The sequence below is a fragment of the Eptatretus burgeri genome, chromosome 13, assembly GCF_056783735.1.
Source record: "Eptatretus burgeri isolate ZD-2024b chromosome 13, Ebu_testis_v1, whole genome shotgun sequence".
In the NCBI taxonomy this organism is placed as follows: Eukaryota; Metazoa; Chordata; class Myxini; order Myxiniformes; family Myxinidae; genus Eptatretus; species Eptatretus burgeri.
In genome coordinates this window covers 15,067,463-15,094,361 of record NC_140973.1, presented here as the reverse complement: position 1 = coordinate 15,094,361, position 26,899 = coordinate 15,067,463, and the positions used below count along the sequence as shown (strand labels likewise).

Below are 26,899 nucleotides of genomic sequence, written 5' to 3'. Positions count from 1 at the left end.
CTTATACAATTCTACTTCACAGACGGCGCCGACAACACATACCCAAAACCAAGAAAAAGAACACCCTCAAGGATGAGGCGGGCCTGGGGCCGAGACCGGGTCGGGCCTACCCGTCTGATGATGAGGCGCGAAGTGGCGATGGTGCCCCAACTCCGCGGGCCTCGCGGACAGTGTCTGGTAGGGGGTGGGAAAAGGGCCCCCTTTTGTCGCACTATCTCAGCGCGGGGGGAAACAGGAGGGGGTTGCTGATGCTCGGGGAAAGGAGGATTTTTATTCTGTCTCGGGTCCCGCGACGAGCGTCTCCACCTCGACCAGGTCGCGCCGTCGGCCTCCCGCCTTCAGCTCCCGGCACCGACGCGAGCACCCCCTCGTCCGTCTTCGCCGCCGCCACCTCTCCACAGCTCCGCCGACAACTCGTTCCAACGCACAGCTCGTTCCAACGCGCAACTTCCTTCCAGCTCCACCGACGACTCTCTTGAACTCCGAACTCACTCTTTCCAACGCACACTCTGACACTTTTCTGACTAACGCAGCCGCTTATATAAGCCCCGTCGCTTCGCCTTTGACCCCCTGCCTTCGACCTTTCACCTCGCTCCCCATTGGCCCGATAAAAAGTGGGCGTGAATGCTTTTTGATCCATGAATTTGCATATAGCGACCGCCCTCCAACGCCCTGGAGGCGGGGCCAAATCGCCCCTCGCTCACCGATTGGACGGAACAAAAGTGGGCGTGAGTCGTTTTTGATCCGTTTTTCTGCGGAAAGTCCGTGATGTTTTGTACACGCTGTTCGGTGCGCGCCCTGCACGAGTCCAATACCGGTACCCACAAGCGGCGCAAGAACGGTGGCGATGCGACGGTTGCGAGGTGTGACGGTAAAGGTCGTGGCTGTTGTGGTGAAGCGGCGTTGTGGTGGGTGGTTGATGTTGTGATGACTGTTGAGACGTGGTTGGTGGTGGTAATAATGGCGGTTGGTCCAAAATAAAGATAGTAAAAGAAAAACGGCTATCCTGAAGAGTCACAGCCCTCTTGAATGACATTTATTCCCTCTAGACAACGGGTTTGGGCCTAACTACACATATACTTACCGAGATATCTCACCTGAGGGACCTGAATGGTGGTTTGCGAATTTGGTCAACCACAACACTATATATATATATATATATATATATATATATATATATATATATATATATATATATATATATATATATATATATATATATATATATATATATATATATATATATATATATATATGTTGTTGCTGATTTCAAAATCCAGTCTGATGAATGCATCCACACATCCAGGTCCTAAGACAGTTATTTCCTTAAATACATGTTCAGATTAGCCCCATCCCCATGTTTCGTGATATTTTAAATGTGATGCGTTGAGAAGGGTAAAGAATAGATTCCCTCTCTTATGGGAAGGGTTTTTCGTTATGACAGACACAATTATGCACATATTTCTTTCATGGACGCCGAGACCCGCCCTTTTTCGAGAGCACGGGTTGTCATGGTAACGGTGCGCAAGAGGGGCGGGGTGAGTTTGGGGAACTCTGTGCCCGCCGAGACGGGCCACATATATAAAAAGAGGAGGAGGTCCATTCGGCAGAAGCGAGCGAGTGAGTGAGCATGTGGGTGTCTGACCAGCGCCAACAATGAGACAATTTGTCAGTCAGTTCGTCCTTTCCAGTGCTTGAGCAAGCGAGCGTGTGGGCGTGAGCAGTGCCGACGAGTGAGGCACGGATCGGTCACCAACGAGTGAGGCACGGGTCGGTCGCCAACGAGTGAGGGACGGGTCGGTCGCCAACGAGTGAGGCACGGGTCGGTCGCCAACGAGTGAGGAACGGGTCGGTCGCCAACGAGTGAGGCACGGGTCGGTCGCCAACGAGTGAGGCACGGGTCGGTCGCCAACGAGTGAGGCATGGGTCGGTCGCCAACGAGTGAGGCACGGGTCGGTCACCAACGAGTGAGGAACGGGTCGGTCACCAACGAGTGAGGCACGGGTCGGTCACCAACGAGTGAGGCATGGGTCGTTCACCAACGAGTGAGGCACGGGTCGGTCACAAACGAGTGAGGCACGGGTCGGTCACAACGAGTGAGGAACGGGTCAGTCACCAACGGACCGTGTGGGTCACTGGATGTCACCAGTTTCGTGAAGTGCGAGGAGCTGCCCGTGTCGCAGCACCAGGATCTAAACCCCTGACAGACGATCTCGGTGCCCTCTCCCCCCCACCCCCCAGACGTCAACTGGCGTTCAAGGCCGTTGGCGAGTAGGTGCACGGCAAGGCGGGGTGCTGGCAACGGACAAGACATGCGCGCGCACACACACACACACACACACACACACACACACACACACACACACACACACACACACACACACACACACACACACACACACACACACACACACACGTTTCAGGACGTTTTCACTTGACGGACGATTTCTGTCTGGTGAGCGAGACGAATCGTACCCCCCCCCCCCCGAATGATCTGCTGGGTACATTTGTCTGTGTTTAGTTGTAACTCAGCCCCCGATAAGCATCTCCTCTCTGTCTCTTTCCTGTCATTTTGATTGATTTTGCCTGATTAATTATTCATTTTGATTGATTTTGCTTTGGATTTTTTTCATTTATTTACCTGAGGAAATAAAACGTTCTTTTTATTTATTTATTTTATTATTATTAAATTATTTACTGACTTCCAACCTGTGCGCGTTTGTCCTTTCCTTCCATTGGTCTCGCATTGTCCAAACCTAGATAGACTGGGAGGTAATTAACACAGATTTGACCAAAAATCGTCGGCACGCACCAGCGGTTGAAACGCTCGGCCGCCCAAATTAAGATCTAATCGAGATAATATTGGTGCTTTTCCGAGGGCGTGCTCCCCACTCAGGTAACCACTTGACCTCCAGTTAGACGGAATAATTAGACGGTGGACCCTGGAACTCGTGGTTGACTGGGTGGCGTTCGTGGTTTTAAAACAACCCACCGTACCACAACGTTAATTGTGAGCGGTGGCCCCAGGTCCGGCTCTACCGTGGACAACCGGGGATTAATCACCCTGAGTGACAAACTGGTGTCTCGGTACCCGTGGCCGTAACAGTATATATGGTACAGGTATAGTGTCGAGGTTTGTGGAGGAGCGAGACACAGAGCACAAATCAGAATGTAACAGACTGAAAATAACAGTAGAAAGAGAGAGTCCAGGAACACACCAATATGAGGGTTGAGGGACAAAATAGAAAGACTTGAAGAAAAAGGGATTGGGGGGGGAGGGGAAGAATGAGGGCAAGGGGAGGACACAGGGGGTGAACAAGACGGATACAGCCACAAACCCTCAATCACCGAAATGGAAGGAAAACCTGAAACCCGGAAAGAGGTGAGCTTGCGGAGGGTTAATGGGGAGAGAAAAGATCATGGTTTTGGATTGGAGATGACCTGAAACGATTATGAACAACCATCTTAAAGTTCTGGAGGAAAGAATGTGATTAAATATACAGAGGAAGATGATTCCACAGGTGGGGGGGAGGGGGGGAAGAGGAATGAATGATTGTCCATTATTATTTTTTTAATATTCAGAATCGATTTCTAATGCCTTGCAATGTACATTCCACCCATACACAACGAATCCTCCCTCCTTGGGTGGGTATGCACAAACAAAACTAGTTTTTCAACAAAATAAACTCGTTTATCTGTGGAATATAAATTTAAAGTGATTAAATTGCACAGCACGAAGCTGAGTCAATACAAGTCGTCAATGTTTCTCATGCAGCGTCCCAAAACACATTTCATCAAGTGGTGTAGATCTTCCTTTGCCTGCCTAACCGACTGGAACTTGGCCTCGGTAAACACCTTTCTTGTCAAAGTTGAATAGCATTGCTATTCCAAATAAACAATATGATACAAAGTGATCTATAGGTTTATAAAAGTGCAGTTTGAGAAACAGTTACTGTAAAAACACTTTAAATAGCTATAATGATAATAATTATAATTCATCAAGATTGATCGTGAATTATTGCATGTGATTGAAAAATCGTGGTCATTTAACTTAATACCAACTCAAGAATTGTGGTTGCACGTTTTGGAATGCATGTGTTTAGAGGTGAAGGGAAGACCAATTACCTTAATTGTCTGGATTGCCCGGGAGCCACGGACTGAACACAGCGCCTCGATGGCCTGGTCAGCCGTCAATGTGTCTGACAGAGACAACAGCAGGCAAGCGGTGGGTTGGGGGTCAGAGGATGAAAAATGAAAATAAGAACTAAACAGTTCACCCAGTAAATTGGAATAATGGTTGTTTGTTTAAATGCATTGGTTTCTCGAAAGACAATTTCAGATAATTCCAAAAAAAGCCTGCAGCAAGTGCGTGTCCACTCTCAGGAGAGCCAAAAAAACAACAACATCCGATTAACTTCAAGGCTTCAACTTTCAAACCCGTCTCCTTCCACAAAAACCTGGTGCTACCTTGTCAAGTCTGTTTCTGGTGCATGTATGCTCCCCCTCAATCACTTCCCTTACTTGAAATGACTCCACTCACGAGAAGGCCGAACACCTTAATTCCGTGTTTGATTCCAAATATTGTGTGTACAACCCCTCGCTCCCTGTGCCCATCCTACCGAGTCGCACGCAACTGCTCCTGGACTCGGTGTCTTTTTCAACTGAGGAGGTGGAGAAGTTTCTGGCAACCCTAGACTCTGAAACCGGCCCGGACAGCATCAGTACACACGTTTTAAAGACAGACTCTGCTGCTCTTGCACAGCCTCTCTCTGCCCTTTTCACCCTATCATTTGCCCTCGGTCACCTTCTCTCTGCTCTGAAATCCTAACATCACCGCATTCCATAAAAGAGTGAAAAAAAAAAATAGATCCCCTCTTACATTTACGAATGTGGTCATCATTGGTGAGATATTTATCGGTATGCCATCCTGATGAGCCCGAAATCCAGATAGGCGGCTCCGCTTGATGTGCAACTGATATTGACCATATAATCTTTGTCTGTTCAACAAACTTGCCGGGAAGAAGCCTCTGGGCTGGAGGTGATGCTTTGGTGTAGGACTATGTCCAATGGATATCGGGGGAGTGCTCATCACACTCCACATGTTCGATATATATATATATATATATATATATATATATATATATATATATATATATATATATATATATATATATATATATACACATCCCAGTTGAAATCACATCCTTCCTTTTCTCCAATGGCCTGACCTCAGACCATCAGTTTGTATTCATATCCAGTCACTCTACCATTGATATGCTGCTTCTGCTCTCCCAATAATGGATGGAGTCCCTCAATCTCACACATGGCATCAGGGTTGTCACTCTGGACATATCTCAAGCATTCAACACTGTCTGGCATCTCACCTTGCTCTTCCAAACTACACTGCACTGTATGCCTATGCCATCCAATTCCTACTCCACACGTGGATTTCCAACTTACTCCATTCTTGTACCCAACACATGGCTATCAACGGGATCCTCATTTCCTCTCCCCGACAAGGCTTGAGTGCCCCAAGGCAGCGTCTTGGGCCGAGTCCAATTCCTTACCTCCATCGACGATCTTTCTGATTCTGGAAAATCCTCATCTCTTTGCTGATAAATCCATCATATGTCTCACATCACTCAGATAGGCAGGCAGCAGCTTCCGTCTCTGCAGACCACTCATTCTGTCTCTCTGAAAAGAATTTCTGCTGAACTCCATGATCTACTTCCTGAACAATCATCTTGAAGTTGTCGCTCAACTTTTTGGGCCTCATCTTCAGCCATGATCTTTCTTCGGCAAACCTCACACCTAGGTTTTCCTCCAAAGCCAGTCACCAACTGGGCATCCTCCATCATGCAGTCTTTCCAGGAATCATCTGAATTTTTATCGACAAAAGCCTTCATCCAGAACTTGATGGAGTATGGCACTGCTCTTCCCAATGGGCTGGTGGTGTGGGAACCAAGGCCTTCAAAAGCATTTGAATCCCCTGTGATCAAGGAATGTCTGGGCCCATCACTTTTATATCGCAGACTGGAATGTGGAGATAAATTGTGTTACCTTGGTGATATGATTGGTGCAGGTGGTGGTGTGGAAGCAGCAGTGAATGCAAGAATTAGGAGTGGCTGGAGGAAGTTTAGGGAGTTGTTACCCCGATTGATATCAAAAGGGAACTGCCTGCAATTAAAGGGAAAACTTTATGCAGCTTGCGTTCGAAGCGTGATGTTGTATGGCAGTGAAACATGGGTGATCAAAAAGGAGGACGAACGGAGGTGTGAACGAAATGAAATGAGAATGGTGAGGAGGATGTGTGATGTGACCCTGAAGGATAGGAAATCGAATGTGGAATTAAGAGATAGGTTAGGGATAGAAAGCATGAGTGAGGTTATGCGTCGGGATAGGTTGAGATGGTTTGGTCCTGTGGAAAGGATGTGGTCGGGTAGTTGTGCGAAGAGGTGTATAAATATGAATGTGATTGGAAGGAGAGCTGGGGGCCGTCCAAGGAAAACATGGGATGTGTTTCTGAGAGACGATCTTAAAGTTAAAGGCCTAACAAGAGGGCGAGCAAGGGATCGTGCAGCCTGGAAAGCAGCCATTCGGTGAACCACGGCTTACACAGGCAAGCATGGAAATGGTCATAAAACGATGATGATGATGATGACGATGACGATGAATCAATCGACTTTCTGTCTTCTCCCACCTCCTTTCTAATCCTGCACCTTCTGCCTTTTCTGTGCTCTGCCCCACCCCCTCCTGCATGTTTCTGCAAGGCACACGCAGTCTGTCTGTAACCCCTTCCAGTGAAACTCCCAAAATCCACTCACTGCTCACTCCACTCATTCATTCATTCATTCCTCCCTCCCTCCTCCTCCTCCCTCCCGCCTGTGGAACCAACTTCCCCAATCTGTTAAATCACATTCTTCACACCAGAGTTTCAAGACAAGTTCACTACCATTTCAGATCATCCCCCATCCACAACCATGAAATTTTCTACCCCTATTAACCCTCCTCAAGCCTACCTCTTTCTGGGTTTACACTTTTTCCTTGCACTTCTGTGATTGAGAGTTTGTGGTCGTATCCATTTTGTTCACCCCTCGTTTCCTCACCCCCTTTTTACTTTTTGCAGGACCTAAGGCTCATAAGAGAGAAGCTGCCACACACATGAATATACAGAGGAATACAAGAGACTCGCCACAAGACAGTAAGATGAGACAAACACAGCCACTGGGCTTGGGGGCTTTCATGGGAACCTCCAGTCACTTCCCTGTGCACTCTGGATCCCAGCAATGCCAAAACAATCGCAACAAAACAATTCAAAACAGCTGTTCACCACCACCTCTTATCATCCCCCATCCAAATCCTCGATCTTTTCTACCCCAGATAATCCACCCAAGCCCACCTCCTTCAAATTCCCTGCTTTCCTTCCTGAAAGTCCCTGTAATGCCCATATTCTATTCCCCATGTTTCCCACCCCATCCCTCTCCCTTCCACAGATCTCCTAACATCTCTGTTCCCCACTGTTTTGTCCTTCCCACTCCCACCCCCCTTGTTGTGCATTGTGTGTTCGCTCTCACACGAGCCTCGACAAGGTATACAAAAAAAAAAACAAAAAAAAAAACACCTTTCCCATCACACTCATCGGGGCATTTCCTAAGGAAGAGTTTCCTCCTCCTCATGGACATCAATCTATGGGGGTTATCCCTGTCCTTATCCTTTTAAATGCTGAACATCAAGCAAGGCAGCAACTCAATGACGACCACCCTGTCATTTACGACCTAATAAGAGTCTACAAAACAAGTTCTGCTCTCATTCTTCCAATGTCTGTTATCCCTCCAAGTTTCCCTCCATTTTCTCCTTTTTCACTGGTGTTGGTGTTGGTGTCTCCCCCCCCTCCCCCAACCCCACTTCTTTCTGAAGGCCTTTTCGTTCTGTTATGTACTGGTCCATTCGACCACATAAACAAAAAAATAAAAAAAACAACTGAAGCCATAAACAGAGGATACGTTTTTACAAAATCCCATCTTATCGAATCGTTCCTCATTTTAGATTTTCATGAAGCGAATGCAGATAGCATGCGATTGCGTGACCCCCCCCCCCCTCATTGAACCAGAGTACTTACCCAGACAGGAACGACCAAGGCCCTCAAAACAGCTGAAAAAGGTTGGCAGGGAAGGAGAAAAGGATTATTTTGTTTTGTATTAAAAAAAATAATAATAAGTGACTACAATATTGCAAAACATTGCATCAACAACAACGATTCGTGGAGAAGTAGCACGTACGTACATTTAGAGAAGGACAAAATTTCACATGTTGTATCATATTCCTACACTTATTTGTTAAACTCTCACATATTTTGACCAAAAGCCAAAATAATATTGGAATTAATGATAGAACAGAGTTGTCCACAAAATCTGATCCATCCTCTCAATGTCCTTTTGTTAAAATACCAGGGCAGTATAATAACATCAGTAATAAGCAAATGTAAGGTAATAATGGATAATGAGCAGCGTGGTGTGTGAAATGGACAATGCCTTGTTGCCTTGTCAGGTTATCCTCATTCCAACTCAGGAGAAATTGCTGCACCTTGCGATGGAATGCTAACGTGTCCAGGATAGTTTCGTAAGCACGGAAACATTCACGACTTGTCATGAACATTCCGACGCTCTCAATACGAGGTCCGTCAAAAAAGTAACGGGACTGAGCCTGCTGTGTGCTCCACTTACACAACTTGAATGAACAGGTTGTGTCACAGTCTTTCGCAACATTCCAGCAATATGTATGATTGGTGATGGTTGACTGCGCTCATTGTGTGATTTTTTTACAGGTCGTGCTTTACACGTTGTCGAGTCTGAGTCATCGCACTATGAGTCGTGAGCAGAGAGTCAAACTGAAGTTTCTTGCCAAGTTTGGCAAAACACCTTCCGAATCCTTCGCAATGCTGCAGCAAGTCTACGGGGAAGAAACGATGTCACATAGACGTGCATTTGAATAGCACAAGAGGTTCAAAGAGGGACGTAAGGAGGTTGAAGACGATCCACGGTCTGGAAGACCTTCAACAAGCAGAACGGCAGACAACATCGAGCGTGTGAAACAGATGGTGCGCGCAGATCGTCGACTCACGGTGAGGATGATTGCTGAGGAACTTTCCATCAACAAGGACACTGTCTGGAGCATCATCACTGAAAATCTCGAAATGCGCAAGGTGTGCGTAAAGATGGTCCCCAAGCTGTTGGCCGAGGACCAGAAACAGCAAAGAGTCACTGTCTGTCAAGACATTATCGAGCACCTCGAGGATGATCCAGACCTGATCGGGTCTGGCGATTACTGGCGATGAATTACAGTCATTACTGGCGATGAATCGTGGACATTCGAATACGATCCCAAGACCAAACGCAGAATTGTCAGTGGAAAAGTCTGGCATCACCAAGATCAAAGAAAGCAAGTATGTCGACGTTGAAGGTCAAGGTGATGCTCATCACGTTTTTTCACATCAAGGGAATCGTCCACTTCGAGTTTCTACCACAGGGTCAAACAGTGAATCAATACGTGTACAAGGAGATCCTCCGGCGACTCATGAGATCAGTCCGGGACAAGAGGAGGGATCTGTGGGAGAACAACGCCTGGGTGCTCCACCATGACAACGCCCCTGCTCACAGTGCCCTGAGCATCTGACAGTTTCTGGCGGAGAGAAACGTGTCAACACTGGAGCAACCCCCGTATTCGCCAGACTTGGTCGCTTGTGATTTTTTCCTATTCCCCAAGCTCAAGGGGGTGATCAAGGGGACCGCATTTCCTGATGTGGAGGCCATCAAAAGGGTCGTGACGGAGCTCCAGAAGGTTCCAGAAGAAGCCTTCCAAGCAGTGCATCGAAGCGTGTAAGAAGAAGATGGACGAGTGTGTGAGACTGGAGGGAAACTATTTTGAAGGGGACAAGCTGTGATTTCAATATGTGTTTTGGAATAAAATTTCTGTGATGTCAGTCCCGTAACTTTTTAGAGTTTAGACGGACCTCGTATACTGGCCTCCATCACCACGACAACCAGAAAGAGTAATCAGATAGCAGACCCTCGCCAGGACTTGTTTTGGATGGTGTTTTGTGTGGTGTTTACGTTGTGTATTTTGTGGTGTTTGTGTGCTGGTGTGTAGAAGATGAGTTGACGATGTACGTTTATGTTCGTACAGCGGACAAACACACCTTTTCGGGTTTTTTTGTGTACATTCACGTTCTAATCATGGGTATGTTATGGATACATGTATTTTACTGACATATGATGTTGTTGCGAATTCGCGCCCGCCGGCGTGCGATCGGCCGCTCAACTCGAATGGCGGCCGCCTCGCCCACCGGACGGACAATTCTGTCGTGACCCTCTGGGAACTATCGCCCGGAGCCAGTCACGGCTGGGCCTTTCGACCTCACCACAATCGTGCAAATCGGCCACCCGCGTAGGATAGGGTTGTTCGCCAAACTCGACCTACCCAATCACCCACGCGGATGGTAGACTGGGCGATCGTACCTCGCCGCAGGCTGACTCTGGACACGAACCACTTAAGCGGTCCGTTCCGTGCTATCGGGATAACCGAGCGGTGTTATCGTCGGCCTCAACGGTTCCGATTAATTATCGGGCGTATTAAGCCCACTACAAACCCTTTACGTGGAGCAAGTTGGAGATTCAAACAAAGGAAAGGACGCAGTGAAACGGGGAACAATTCAACATAATGCACTTTATTTACACGACACACGGAGAGCACACATGGCGGAATGGCGGACGCTCCTTCCTGCCAGCGGGGTCTTGGAACCGCACCACAGCAGACCAGGCCAGCGGCCACCAGGAAGAGAAGAGGACGAGCGAGCCGGAAGACAGGAAGAGAGCAAGAGCAACCCCAAAACGCTCCGCCCGTGTCCGACTTTTTATATCCCGGAGCTCCGCCCTGTTGCTCCGCCCCGTTCTTTGCTCCACCCCCCTTCGAGGCACTTCGCCAAAGGTCTCGAAGAGGGGTGTTTCTCCTCCCTGGCCGCGTCACACCGCGCATCCACCAATCGGGCGCCAGCTGCCCCACCGCGCTTCTCCCTCACACCAAGCGCGGAGAAGAATGGCGCGAAAAACAGGTGGGAAAAGCCCACCGAGCGTCCTTGTTGGTTTTTCTTTGAAATAAAAGATAGAAAAAGAAAAACGACTGACTCAAAGAGTCACAGCCCGAATGAATCACATAAATTCCCTCTAAACAACGGGTTTGGGGCTAACTACACATGTACTTAAGAGATACCTCACCTACGGGACCTGGATGGTGGTTTGCGAATTTCCACAGCCGTAACAATATGTATTTTTAATCATACCGACTTCATAGATCCACTCACATTCTAAATACACGTTTTTTTTATAGACGTACTAACATTCTTAACAGTACATCCTTAAAAGACATACTCACATTCTAATAGTCAAAGACTTTTATACCTGGTTTATTATTTTTTTCAAAACTTGCAGGGATTTTATCGAAAAAAAACGTTTTCTTTTACACAAACTGCTTCCTTGAAAAATGCCACGTTAAATCTTCACTCCTGGTATTTTGTTCTTTCCTTCTGAGTGCTGCAGGATTAGGCCAAAAAAAAAAAATGTTGCATTGGCGTAACCCGCCCGACCCTAAAAATTCCACCGACCCGACGTTTTTTTTTTGTTTTTTTGCTATCGAAAAATTTTGCCGACCCTATTTTATTGCTATTTTTGTTGTTTTGCTATCGTTTTCAAGTATCTTGTTGATTGCGATCGCGATCGCAAAAACCCGGAAGTGTTTCGGACAGAACCTGCCGACAAAAAGGGTGGTACTCGAGCCGGGGGAGATTTTGGGAGGGATTTATTAGGAAAAAAAAAAAAAAAAAAAAGATCCCGACCGACCTACCCTATTTTTCAGTGACCCGTTACGCCAATGCAACATTTTTTTTTTTTGGCCTTGGTGTAGTATTCCAGAGATCCATGGCTTTCCACATCAGATTGATTAATTATTTGGTGATTTATATTGTTGTAGATTTCCGCCCGTCCGGCGTACGGACGACTGCCTTAGCCCAGTTGAGGCCGCGCGCGCCCACCGAACGTGGCAATCTAGTCGCAGCTTCCGGATCAACACAGAAACCCAGCTACGAGTGTTTTTAACACACCATAAACCAGCCAACTCTTCTGTCCACGCGCTACAGGGTCGATCGCCGAATTGTCGATGTACCTAACTATTTGCGCGGACAGAAATGCCGGGAGTTTATACCTCGACGGGACCTGCACGAAAGCGAGCCGCTTAAGCAGCTCGTTCCGTATGCGATTGCCGAGCGGTTTTATAATCGCCAAGTCCCGTCGGACCAGATGTACATTTTATCGGCTTATAATCAGCCAGCCAATATCCCCAACGCAATTATTGCAGCCAATGGCAGAAAGTGACACAACGAGCAGGTGAACATTCAAACAATGAGGGTATTTATTTCAAACGCACATATGCAATGAATGGGGAAATGGGACAGGACACGAGCAAAAACCTTCAGCCGATGTCTGTTTGTTATGTACACAATCATGCACTTAATCAGTTCGTTACTTATGGACAAGGCGCCACAGACTTTCATGCAAAACCCCAGAAAGAAAGAACTGGGCTCGTGAGCCTTTATAATTGCTCGGAGCCGGGATGACCGAAGGGGCTCCGAGAGACAGAGCGGGCTACCTGGCCACCCTTGTGGTGACTCGCTGGGTCTTGGTTCGGCGACCCTCAGTGTCTTTGCCCAGACCCCCGAACTCCGACTGGCTCCCTTGGTCGTCCGGCCCCCACTGCGGCCTGGTCTAGCCGACGACGCGCTGGAGGAGTGAATGGGTCTCGCCTCAGGCCTCCTGGTTGCGCCGGGAACCCCCAGCGAACCAACTGCCCGAACTCCGAACTCTCCAGCTCCCAACGGGACATCTCTCCACTCCCACCGCCAACCGCAAGCCATGAACTCCAGACTCCAGAATCTCTCCAAGGGCCCAGCCCAACTCCAACTTCCAACTCAACTCAACTCTCAAGCGCTCTCTCCAAGCGCTCTCCTCAACTGCAAGCGCTCTCTGTAACTCCACTCGACTCCCCGGACTCCAACACTCCACTTGACGTTCCAGCACGGCTTTTTATCGGGTTCGGGGGGGGGGGGAGGGTGCTCGCTCTTTCACCTTCGACCCTTCACCCCCGGCTGGCTCCGCCCCTCTCGCCGTTTTGATCCGTTTTGCAAGTCATGCTTGCACGCGGACGTGGTTGAAGATCACCGTAAAACGTGGCCGTGGGTTGTCGTTGTTGTTGTTGTTGTCGTTATCGTTGTTGTTGATTTTCCTAATACAAATCGCAGCGCATGAACATTAAATTACCCACTAGACTAAGGTCGGGACCCTAACTGGCAACATGTACTTACCGATATAACTGAGCTAAAGGACCTGAATGTTGAGTGCGATAGCTTTCCAAAACCACAACAATATTGTACATTTGCATGCACTTCATCAGCTTATCGTCCATGAATGTGGAACACTCTCTCAAAAGGTTTTTTTTAATAGTCTATCCAGGCTGTGGACAATTTGGTTCTTGTTGGTTGTTAGCGTGTATCCTGTCCGCTTGTGCAGCACGTGAAGGCTGGATTTCTGTGTTTATTTATTTACCATTGAGCTTTGTCATCAATTTTTCAACAAACCTTTATTATGAGAATATGGAGAACACGAATAAATAAAAATGTACAACTTTTTTTTTTCCTGTTGTTTTCATCAAGTTTAGTACAGTTCATCAAGCCTTGCGTTTCCTAAAACACCAGGGAAGCATCAGTGCGGTGAATACATGCACAGCACCGTACGGTGCAATAAATCGTCTCCAATTGTGCCGGAAAATATTTGATCACAGGAAGATAGCAGTGGAGTGAACTTACTGGATGACCATGCACTTCCCATCCTCAAGGCATCCACGTAGCTCATCCAGCATAGCCAGGCAGGATGCGATGTCCGTCGCCATGCCCTCATGCACTGGGTGGTGGTGGGTCACAACTCCCCTGGCCTTGTACCCATCCAACAGTCCGTCGACTCGGTAACGACGCAACTCGACACTTGTGCACAAGACAAAAAACTTCCTGCATTTCCTGCAAGCACACAGCGTCTGCAACACAAGAGTCATGCGAAAACACATACAAGGCAGGCTCGAAGATTTCTGCTCACCTCAATGTGGTATTATAACATAATGGAGAAAATAAACCAGTGAAATATGAAGTATCAACTTAATCTTTTCCTCTTCTTTTGTATGCAGCACAATGCTGCGGGGTATCATCATTGGCTGAGGGTGTGGCTGTGCCGCTGATGTAGTGCCCCACGTAGGTTAAAGCAGGAATTTGTAATTTGTTGAAGGTGCAGGTGATAGCTCACCGATACTCCTCGTGAACGACACCGTAGGATCCTTAAAGTCCACCAACTAATTCTGGCAGATGGGACGCCCAGGTTAACATCCATCCAAGGGACGGCACACGCATTGATGAATCACCCTGCCTGTGAAACAATGGGATGACAGTTTATAGCTCGTTTGGGATTCCAACCCAGGTTAGACAGATTAGAGGTGAGTGTGCGTACCTCAAGGCCATCCTGACGGACTAACTTACTCTCTGATACATACATATACGTACATGTACATATAAAATCAATGTATTTCCCTCACCCATCGCCCCTTCCTAATATTTCGGCAGCCAATTAAATCATTGGCTATCATGCAAAGCACTAAGCTGTCTGCTCCTGAATTTGATACAGATGTTTTCAAGTCACAGGAGAACATTTATGGATTTGAAATTTCAATGCCTGGTGCTTCCAAAACCACATGATTTTGAATCCAATCGGTGAAAAGCAGGACTAAAACTGCTGCAACATTTCCTGACAAACGTGCAAGACAGTATCTCAGGACAAGTTGGTGCATGACGCTCCATCATCGAACCGCGTAAAGGAAAACAAAACAAAAACACGTGAACTGGAAGAAGTGAAAATGTTACAAAAATCTGCCGGTTAACTGTGTAGCCCCACAGCACGGTCACGTGATGATGAAAACCGTAAATCAGTTCCAACCACATACAGAATTTGAATATATATATTTATATATCTATATCTATCTTCTTCTTCTTCTTCTTTCGGCTGCTCCTGTTAGGGGTCGCCACAGCGGATCATCCGTATGATCCGCATCGTGATTTGGCACATGTTTTACGCCGGATGCCCTTCCTGACGCAACCCTGGTCGCCTCTTACGACACAGGGATATGGTACACCTATTTTAGCCGGGGTATACACCGGCCCAGTATACTGGTACTCATTTTGCCGACCTCGGAAGGATGACAGGCTGAGTCAAACCCCTGGTGTATTAATTCAGTGGCCCAACGGGGCTTGAACTCAGGACCTTTTGAATCCCAAGCCGCTGCCCGAACCACTGCGCCAACACCAGGCTCCGAATATATATATATATATATATATATATATATATATATATATATATATATATATATATATATATATATATATATTAAAAGCAGTCAACCTGTCACGGTTAACAGTGACAACGTTGCCGTCGTTTTACAAGCCAGGAACCAAAGCAATTTACCGAGATCTTCATTCAGGTTGCGTGACACATCTTTAAAACGGCATCCTGTGGCACAAACATCGTCAAAACTAGCCTCAGTGAAAACGGTTTCTTTTTTTTTTTTTTCGATACAATCCCTGTAAGTTTTGAAAAAAAAAATAATAAAATCTCTCATTCCTATAAACCATGATGATTCAGAAAATTAATGTGTGCACAAAAAAAGCAGACATGTGAGAATAAGAAAATCCATCAGTTTCGGATTCAAGTTTTCTGAAATGGTGTCGATGATAATAGACATATTCAACATAACTTGATTTGACTGCTCACAACGTATATCCTCTTTATATTTATCCCCACGCTTTTTGAAAGAAATAGTGGGATATTGTAATCGGCTCTGTCTGTCTGTCCGTCATGGTCTCTCCGAAACGGTTGGGCAGAAATTCACCAAACACGGTGATGATGATCACTACATGGCACGAAGGTGCAAGAGCTGTATCATGGGCAGGGTCAAAAGGTCAAAGACCAAAAAAAATGCAATTACGGGCACATAGTTTATTCTTTTTTTTTGTTTTAAAGAAACTTTGTACATGAAATAAACATTTGGAGATGCATGAAATATGAAACTATTTTGGGGGGATTTGACCCCCGGTTCGTGCTCCACGGGGTGGAGACTAAGTGTCACCGGGGTCAAAACGGGGGGGGGGGGTAAATTTAACTCAAAATTTGACATTGGGTCATTCCTGGTGGAACGTTTTACCATCTTTTAACTTTGTGCTTTCGGTAGGAAGTGTGGGGATTTGCGACGTCGCACCATTACATCGACTTCGCTCGAATTTAAACTTATGTTCAAGATACAGTAAACCTATTCGGGATGTCACGTTGCGTTTCCTTTTTGTAAGCACAAAGCAGATTTCTCATCCCCAATTTAGACTGGAATTTAGCTCTGCGCTGCTTAACGCACCACCACATGTGTGCATCGTACATAAATAAATGCACCATGACGTGCATGAATTAAAGCGATCTTCTGGGATTGGTCACATTGTTACGGTGACAACGGGTCCTCATTATCTCATCGATAAGCTTGACATTGATGACACAAAGCTTCCCGCTCTTACCAGGCAAACAACCAATGCCCAGTACTTGGGGAAACCCAACAATAGTCTGCAGGTTCAGCCTGTGGGGAGGGACGAGACACACGATCAATACCTACAAACATTTCTCTTGCAAAATTCTCCTATGCATCAAATCATGTGATCTGATGAGATTCTCACCAATTTCTCAACAGATTCCACGTATGGAAGTCAACGAAACACGATTCGGTTACAAACATCCTTTGTCATCAAGTATAATTTGTAATACCTTCCCTCCCTTTTGATTGTTCGATTAAAAACAAGACAATGATGGCAGGTTACTAATAAAAATAATTTTTATATCTCTTGAAAGCATCGACCACGACAATGTATTTCATGGCTCCAATTATTCCCACCTTCTTGTCGGGTCAAGTTGGGGAAAGTTTTTCATCCACTGACTATCCAGGTATAGCTTAAACTGAAGGTGATTTGGGCAGGTATTTTACATTTGCTCAGTGTGCCGGTGATAACTGACCTATTATATTTGTAAATGACACAATGGGATCTTTAACGTCCACCACCTACTTTTTGCAGGTAGGACACCCAGTTTAACGTCCATCTAAGGGATGTCACACTTTGCCATGCAACACCGTGCCTACAAAGCACAAATCTGACAAGTTATACTCTGGTTGAAAACTGAACCCAGGTTAGACAGCTCAAAGGTATGTGCACCATCTTGTTGGGTCGCTGAAATAGGTGACCCTTATTGTCAGTAATTCTGTCTTTTGTTTGGATGTTTGTTTGTTATCAGCATAATTGATAGTAAACGTGGGCCGATTTTGACCAAACTCTGGTGGTAGGTACATCTTATGACTTCGTGCTTTGGAAATTCTTATGGTTGGTAGGGACGCTTTGGTTCCCTAGCAACAACCGAAAAACCTTCAAAATCGGTACCATTCACGCGAAATCAATTCCGAAAGCCATTATCCCACGTCGGGTTATGAAATTTGGCACGAATGATCTACAGGTGATGCTCTATCATATATATTCCGGTTTTTGTGATATATGGAATACTTTACCCGCAGCGCCCCCTACAATTAGGGTATGCGCGAAAATTGAAGGCCCCCTAGCGACTGGGTGAGTGCATCAATACGAATGAAACTTTGCAGGTTCATGGTACTCAATCCGTACTACAACTTTGCCTCAGGACGTATTGACCGATTTCGCTTAGGTCAGGGGTCAAAGGTCAATTAGTGCAAAAATGGATAACATGCGAGAGCTTGAGGTCCCTTTGCGCCAAATGCTACTCCTCCTCGGGTTATGGTCGGATGGTCATGAAAATTCACACTAATCACCTGGAATACATTGTGCACAAACGATCGAGCCGGATTTTCGATTTAGATCTTTGTTCACCCACAGCACCCCCTCGAACTTTGGGGATTTCCGATTCCAAACCGCATTTTCGGTACTTATCATTCAAATGGATACCGAGTAGTTATCAGTAGATGGAACTGCATGAGATTTGATATGCATAATCTTAAGGTGATTCCCTATCCACTATATGACATCCGTTTTGCTCTATATATCTTATAGTTTCCATGCTCGGCGACCCATCGCCGCCGACCCGCTTGTCAAACTTTGTCTCTTAAAAGTGAGCACAGCATGAAATCCACAATTTGAAATTTAAATTTAAACCCCCAATACATTTTTGAGATATCATGCTTATATGTCGTTTTTAGCTCTATCTCTCAAGGGTGAAGAATCACTTTTATAAAAATAAAATAATTCTCGTATCCAGATCCGGATCCAGATCTTCACCAAAATCGAATCATTTCGCCTCGTCACACAACCAACCCTATTCCGCCCAAATCCGTCGGTAACTTTTTAAGATATCCGGCTCACAGACAGACGGACAGAAAGACAAACAGATAAACAGACAGAGGTGAAAACATAACAATCCGTGGCGTGTATTTCGTTTTTCTTCAGCATTGCCTCATGTTCTTAAAGGACATTTGTTATTAATCAATACATACGGATAAAGGCAGAATATGTGACGTCATTCCCCCCCTTCTTCTTTTAGCCCCATAATGTCATCCACTCCCCCAGCTCACCCCTACTTTTTCCAACTAACCTCCCCTGACATACATCTACATATTACGTATTCAAGTGAGGATGAGGAGAGAGAGAGATTCAGAAAAAGTGTGTTTGAGTAAAGTAAAAGGAAATGAGTAAGTATAGAGGAGAGAAAAAGTAGAGTAAGAAAGTTGTAAAGGAGGGAGGATAGAGGTGAGGGATGCGGAATCATGATAAGGGTGTAATAAAACAAACCGTTTCATGATTCATTAGTGTGTTTTGAAATACGATTATGCAGGTATCATGTATGTGTACCTGAATCGTTGGTACAATGTACAGCTGCTGTACACATACACATACTTATTTGTATTCTGGTGTTCTGCCCAGAGACAGGTTCTTGGCAAGGGTGATGCTGGGTGGTTTGCCATTGCCTACCCAAGCAGTAGATTAAAGCAGGAATTTGTAATTTGTTCAGGGTGCCGGTGATAGCTCGCCTACTCTTTGCGAAGACCACCGACCATGGGGATCTTTAATGTACACCAACTGATGCCGGCAGACGGGGCGCTGAGTTTAACGGCCATCCGAGGGACGGCACACACATTGATGAATCACCTTGCCCGCCCGATGGCAGTATAGTTTACGGCTGGGTCGGGATTCAAACCCAGGCTAGACGGCTTGGAGCTGATTGTGACGAATACACATCCTATGCAAATATCAGCTTTTGTGATTGGATATGTAGTTGAGTCAGTCACCAGATAAAAGGTAAACCAATTGACAACAAGAGTGCAAGTGAGCACAATATACGCCCGAACAAGAAGGTACATACAGAACCGTGCTACTACATGGAAAACAGCATCCTGGTTGCCATGGCAACCACTTTAGATGACGAACGTATGTCGCGACACACCGTCTCAACAGTCTGTACCTATGTCCCAAATATGAAACGTGAAAGTTGAAAACTTTGGGAGTTAGAGTGTGGCCAGGAACGGATGGAAAACAGCATCCTGGTTGCCATGGCAACCACTTTAGATGACGAACGTATGTCGCGACACACCGTCTCCACAGTCTGTACCTATGTACCAAATATGAAACGTGAAAGTTGAAAACTTTGGGAGTTAGAGTGCGGACAGGAATGGACGGACGGACGGACGACCGGTATCACATAATACGCCCCGATATATATATATATATATATATATATATATATATATATATATATATATATATATATATATATATATATATATATATATATATATATATATATATATATATATATATATATATATATATCGTATAAAAATGAGAAAAACTAAATACAAACAAAAACTTTGGATCTATAAATACAGATCATTTCAGCATCGAAGAGCATAATCACTGCATCTCATCTGATTTTGTAACACATGAGGAATGAGCAGAATGAAAACAAGTACAGGTACCTTCAAAGTACACCGACCCCCATGCCAAATAAATAAATAACAAATCCTCCAGCACCCAACAATGCCGCCGTGCAGAACACGGAGATGGAATTGGGAGGGAGCAGTGCACAATAATTCATCACATAATTAAAATAAATAAATAATCGTAAAATAATTAATTTCTTAATCAATTGGCTAATAGAATCCCAAAAGCGCTGTACTGTTTCATCTGAATGTGTAACTTGTTGAAAATTAAGTAATTCATCTAAAAAAATGAATAATTCATCGATTCACCGTCGTGTCCAAATATTGTTACGAATCTGGCAGCCATGAGTACTCAACATTCAGGTCCTTATAGAACAGTTATATAGGTAAGTGTGTGTTTATAGTTAGGGCCCCCTCCCTGTGTCTAACGGGAATTACATTACATGTGTGCACTGCGGAGATTAGTTTACAACAAACCTCCTTCACTTCACTTCATTTCACTTCACACACCGACGCCATTGCCCATGTGCGTTCGGCCATGTACGTGGGTGGAGATTTCCATCGCCTCAGACCGGGACTCAGCCCAGGAAGGCAGGGGCGTGCCCCTTGTCCAATCACGCCACAGAAGGCGACTTTCCCATGACACGCCAGCCAATGAGGGTTGAGATGGCCACAGAGAGCGACCTTTCCCACGACACCCCGTCCAATGAGGGTGGAGAGCGCCTCAGATGGAGATTTTCTCACCCCGGAGGAAAAAGGAATATAAAGGAACGCCAGGCTGGGAGCATAGGTCCTGGTTGTCGTCGTAAAATCATCGTCGTCTTTGGGGTCGTGGATCTTGGTGCCGGCTGGGTCGTCTGGTCCTGGGTCATCGTCGCCTCTGATCTTCTCCTTGGTCCTGGTTGATTGGTGCGTGGCCGGTTGGAGAGCGTGGTACCTGGTGCTTGGAGCAGCATCGTGTTGCGGGTTCGAGTCCCGCCGAGCCGAGGTGGACAGGTCCAAGCACAGGCTCTGGTTTCCAGCTCACCTGTCCTCGAGCTGGAGCCCTTCAATAAAGACCCGACAGGGTCCGTGTGTGTGTGTGTGTGTGTGTGTGTGTGTGTGTGTGTGTGTGTGTGTGTGTGTGTGTGTGTGTGTGTGTGTGTGTGTGTGTGTGTGTGTGTGTGTGTGTGTGTGTGTGTGTGGGCCAGTCTTCAAGTAGAATTGTGCAAGTGCTTTCTTTTGCTCATTGTGCATTGCATTTCTTGTAGTCGTGATAGCTCTGCTCTTTGTGTGCTCCCTTCCCCCTATTGTAAAATAAATACCCCTATTGTTGAATGTACCAGCTCGTTCCTGTGTTTCTATCATTGGTTTGCTGCGCTGCGAACGGGAACTAGGAGGCTTCATTGTTGCTGTAATCGTGCAATCGACCCGGCAGGATTCTAGTACTCTCTGCTCGGGGTACGACTCGGTAACGGCCCGGATCACGCAGATCCTGCCGAAGGTGAATTTCCCCGGTAGTTTGGACGACGTGGGTATTTCGGTAAATTTAAATTGGCAATCGACCCTATCCCATGTGGTCGACCTATTGGCGATCTTTGGTCCGATAAGGGACCCGTCGGCTCCAGAGTTATCCGGGGTGATGACCTATAAATTCCGGGTGTTCAGTGGAGCTGACTCTACTGCTCCATCTAGTGGTCGTGCTCGCCACCGAAACTCGGCCCCACAACAATATCAGCTTCCGAGCTCCAAAGGTGCCCGAGATGTTGCCCGGAGGAGAAAGAAAATAAATAAGAAATTAATAAATCGATAATAATTAAGTAATTAATCAATTAATAAATTCATCAAAAAAAATTTTTTATGTCGTTTTTGCCAAAACACATCTTCACTTTTGTCCCAAAATTTCAGCTTCCTAGCTCAAAGGATGGCTGAGATATTGTCTGGACAAACAAGAAAACAAACAAACGGAGTAAAAACTGAGTACTCCCTTCCTCCAGCGCCCAACGATGACGTCATGCATCGCTTTCATATGGAATTGGGATGGAGTGGTGAACAAAAAAAAAGACTACCACATATATGTGTATGTGTATATATATATATATATATCTCCGTCTCCTCATCTCCGAAATAAGCCTCCGTCTCCTCATCTGATGAATCAAACTCGTTCATGGCAGCACTCTGTGGCTCCTTCAGGTAAAACAGAAGAGGAAAAAACAGACACATTGTTGGCCATGTAGATCTTCTTTTTTCTTTTTTTAATGTTGAAGGCTACAGGCACGGACCGAATAGTCCACATCGAAGCCAAGCCTTAGATAAAAGAACTACATGGATAGAAAGACAAGGAAAGAGAGAATGGTCTAAGAGTTTTTGAAAAAGTAAAAAAAAATCTGCTTTTTGAAAAGGGAAAGGTCACCATTGAGAGATAGGACCAAGAAACAATAAAGAACACGATATCTCAAAAAGTTGTGGACGGATTCGGACGAAACTCGGTTGGACACGTTGGGTGTGTGACAAGGACGAATTGATTCAATTTCGGTGAATATCCGAATCTGGATCTGCTGATGTGAATTATTTAATTTCTAAACTGATTCTTCACCATTGAGAGTTTGTGCCAAAAACGATCTAGTCCTGTATAGGATGATATTTCAAAAATGTACCGGGCCCGACACGTTCTCGTGGATCAGGTATTACGTGGCGGAGGTATGCGCTCTACCGAGTACCTTTCTAGTTTTGTTCTTGGGTTTTGTTCTTGACATTCATTCAGGCTTTTCCGGTTTCTATAACAGTGACTGTTCAAACTTTCCTATTCAACGTGAAGGCAAATCCGTATGTCCTCGTACGTAAAACAATTGCTTTACCTAATCTAAGCTGGGGGGCAACCTTTTGTTCAGGGGCTTAGAAATGTGACTTTTGTATCCTTCAGACTGTGGGGGCTCCTTGCTCAATGTAGGAAAACAAAAAGGATGACATTTTCGATGAGTAACTTAATTATGCCTTCTTTAACACGAGTTGTCTTACAAGGAACGTCAACGCAGGAGGCCATTACTAACATCAAGCAATGCGCAATGGTTGCCAACCTATGGCTGCTTGTCCGTCCTCTATCCTTTTTAAATGCTGAACGTCGAGCAAAGAAACAGCTCGTAGTGTTTAAAGCCTTTGGTGGTGACTCAGGTGGAGTTCGAACCACAAGCTTCCAAGACTGACAGCAGACATTGCAATCATTACGTCACCCAGTCTGATGTATAGTACATTTGTGACATCACAATCTGTAACTAGAACAGCACTCGGTTACATTTTGTTTCCCACTGATGGGCCAGATCTGGATTCGGACCTGAACCAAAATCGAATCAGCTTGTTCTGGTCACTGAACCAATTCGTCCACAGAGTTTCGTCCCCGACTTTTTGAAATCTCATGCTCGTGCCGGATAATATTTTTGGCCACATCTCTTAGTTGTGAAGAATCACTTAAAAAATTCTTCCAGAGCCGGATCTTCACCAAAGTCGAATCAATTCGTCGTAGTCACACACCGAACTGGTCCACAAAATTCCATCCGGATCCGTCCACAACTTTTTGAGATATCCTGGACACAAACAGACAAAGGTTAACAGTTAACAATCACAATGAAACAGGAAGGCGATTGTCTTCGTCCTTTATGACCACGTGACTTACACATTCCTACAGTTATGATCATAATTAGAACTCAACTACAGTTACTAATTGTACGCGACAACGAGAAGGCATCTTGGAAACACACACATGAAACGAATCAATTATTTGACATTTGTACACAAATTACATACGCAGTTTAATGCAATTTCGTGGATCTCAAAGCACGGACGAGTTACATGGGTTAACATGTCTATGGACGGCGAGTATAGCTTGAGCCGCTCACTCAGCAATCTGTTCCGTACAAATAAAGTCAGACTCGACCATTATTCCATTGGGTGTTGCACAAGCAGCCCAGACCAGCTTAAAAACCGATCAATGCGTTGTGTTGGAGAAATATGTCGATACAAACCTAGTTATACTAGTAATATAATGAATAAAATACTCACCAAATGAACCATAACCAAAAAAAAAATACTATATTTGATCAAAACGCCCGGATCACATATTGTAAACACGTTTACATGAGCGTCGTGTAACGAGACGTTCAAAACGTCGGTTTGAATGCGCACGTGACATGAATACGCCAATACGATTGGATCGTTCGTGACGTCACGAGTGATTCCCTGCACTGATTGGCCGCCTGGAGTCAATCGTGTTGTCGTATTCAAGGCACCGCTTCCGGTAACCTGGATCCGTGCCGTGCTCGCGTGAGCTGAGGCCAACCTAAACGTGCGCACTGCACAGCACAGCACAGCACAGTACTGCACAGTACTGCACAGCACAGTACAGCACTTTAAAATATGAACTGTTCGAGAACATTCTAAAATTTAACATCTGAACAACAATCACTCAGATTTTAATGGACGTGAAGCAATTTGAAGGTTCGTCGAGTTCACAGGCAGTTGTTATTAAAGCCGGCTGTTCCAAATGAAAGGATCGTCGTGGTGCAGGAGGAAGAGCCGCGAATTCGGTTTATTGGTTGGTGCTTGGCAACATCACCCATGTTTGGTGTTTGGTTGTGTCACATCGAGGTATGGTCGTAGTCGTAGTAATGGTGGTGGATATGGTAGTAGTAGTAGTATTAATGGTCATAGTCGTAATGGTAGTTATGGTAGTAGTAGTAGTAGTAGTGGAAGTAGGCGTTGTAGCAGTAGTAGTTGTAATTGTAGTAGTAGTATTGGTAGTAGTAGTCGTTGTTGTAGTCGTGGTAGTAGTAGTAATGATGGTACTTATGGTAGTAGTAGTCGTTGTAGTGGCGGTAGCAGTACTATTGATGATAGTTATGGTAGTAGTAGTAGTGGAAGTAGTCGTTGTAGTTGTAGCAGTAGTAGTTGGAGTTGTGGTAGTAGTAGTGGTAGTCGTCGTCGTAGTAGTAGTTATGGTGGTAGTAGTAGTGGAAGTAGTCGTAGTAGTGGTTGTAGTGGTAGTAGTAGTAGTAAACCGCCCTCTCGCGGTTACAAGAGAATTACGACTAACCACCGATCGAGTATGGTGTGTGGTTTACATGTTGTAAAACATGTACTCATGTCGACGGTTAACGGTTAACCACCATTTCTTTGTTATCTTCAATAAGTGGTTGTTGTCAGTGAGAAACCATTGAGTGTGGAATATTGTGATTTTGCTGCCAGGCATTGTTAGCTCACCTGGACTTTAGTCAGGTGAGCAGTGAGTGAGTGAGATCGAGCAGTGAGTGAGTCACTGAATCAGTCGGTTCATAAGCACTTCAGTCGTGATCACAGGATTTTGATGAAACTTGGCCACAAGCTTCATATCTAATACCTAACGAAGGTGTATCGACCGCATCACAATCTGCGCTCATTAAGGAAGCCTGGGGGAGGGGTTTGACCCCCCACACCCCAAAAAAAACTTTTAAAATAGGTATTTGCTCTCTTCTCTGACAGTTTTCAACGGAGATGATTGTTGACTGCCCCGACACACACATGGACGAACCATTAAATTAATTTACACTTGTCACTGAGTGGTTCAAGATGATCAATGTGAAAAACAGTTCGCTGCAATCAATGTCAATGATGAATCTCACGCTCCCTGGAAACTGAATTGTAACAGTTTCAAGAAGCTCCTGGCCACGCACAAGGTGATCGACACCCGTCGGTGGACTTGGAAGAGGGTGCGGAAAAAGAAGCTCACTAAGTTCACCGCTGATGTTTTTGTCGTAATGACAACGTTCAACGTCGCAGCGACACTCATTTTCTTGCCGATCACCACTTTAGGTAAGCCTCGTTAAGGTCTCCAGAAATGGGTTTCCATGCTCGCTGGTCAACGATGAACTTGAACAAGATGATGATGCATTTGTCCATCAAGCAGTATTTGATCATTTCTCCAAACCTCATATTGTTACGGATTTGGGAACCTTTTGCACACAAACAGCCAGAGTCCCCGCAGTTCAGTTATTTCGATAAGTATGTGTTTATAGTTAGGGTCCCGTCCTTCTGTCTAATGGGTGAATTTCGCATGTGCGCTGCAAGTTATTTTCTTAACTCAAGAATTTATATCCACAAAAATAACAACAACACTATGGACCATTCCCCGCACGATGGCGTGCCTAACACGCGTGTGGGCGGAGTTCCCTCGGTCACCGAAATTCTGACTCCACGCTTCGGCCAATCGGAAGGGTGCGAGCGCGTTTGCCGTCTTTCAGCCAATGGGCGCAGAGCGAGCTCCAAAGAAGCAGTCTCTTCGGGGGGCGGGGGATCGAGACGCCCCGGCACATCACGGGGAGACGGCCGATTTCCCCCAGCGAATGAGGGGAGCGGTGACGTGAGACACGTCCTCCCCCCCCAATCGGAGAAGAAATAGATGGGATGGCACGGTCATCTCGTGGCTGGTCTCGTCTTGTCACTGGCTCTGGTCTCGTCACAGTGATCCCTCGCCTCGTCATTATTCGAGCTGGCTGGCGTCCGTGGCTGAATCCTTGGTCCCGCGGTGCCTGGTATATCGGCGCGGGTTCGAGTCCCAACACCAGACAAGATCGACATTACCGCACGAGGCGGGCGGGTACAAGACCAGGCTCTTCCCTTAGCTCGTCTTCCCTCCCGAGCTGTAGGGCACAATAAAGGGCAACCGGCCCCATTTCGTGTGTGTGTGTGTGTGTGTGTGTGTGTGTGTGTGTGTGTGTGTGTGTGTGTGTGTGTGTGTGTGTGTGTGTGTGTGTGTGTGTGC

General features: G+C 45.8%; 1 protein-coding gene across 7 annotated transcripts in view; it reads right to left on the bottom strand.

The window, feature by feature from the left end:
• The window catches only part of CDKN3 (cyclin dependent kinase inhibitor 3), a 37,255-nt gene extending 12,980 nt beyond the window's left edge, over positions 1 to 24,275 (bottom strand). The window contains exons 1-7 of one of the 7 annotated variants that reach the window (XM_085851249.1): positions 24,166 to 24,275; positions 16,700 to 16,758; positions 15,606 to 15,650; positions 14,397 to 14,516; positions 13,910 to 14,133; positions 8,120 to 8,151; positions 4,126 to 4,199 (exon numbers count right to left, since the gene is read on the bottom strand). In XM_085851249.1, the coding sequence (XP_085707375.1) occupies positions 4,126 to 4,199; positions 8,120 to 8,151; positions 13,910 to 14,133; positions 14,397 to 14,480 (414 nt within the window). In that variant the 5' untranslated portion in view covers positions 14,481 to 14,516; positions 15,606 to 15,650; positions 16,700 to 16,758; positions 24,166 to 24,275. Of the gene's footprint in view, positions 1 to 4,125; positions 4,200 to 8,119; positions 8,152 to 13,909; positions 14,134 to 14,396; positions 14,517 to 15,605; positions 15,651 to 16,699; positions 17,661 to 24,165 lie in introns of those variants that run through there. The other 6 variants (XM_085851247.1, XM_085851250.1, XM_085851254.1 and 3 more) reach the window with 6 other exon arrangements.
• Between the last annotated feature and the right edge of the window lie 2,624 nt (positions 24,276 to 26,899).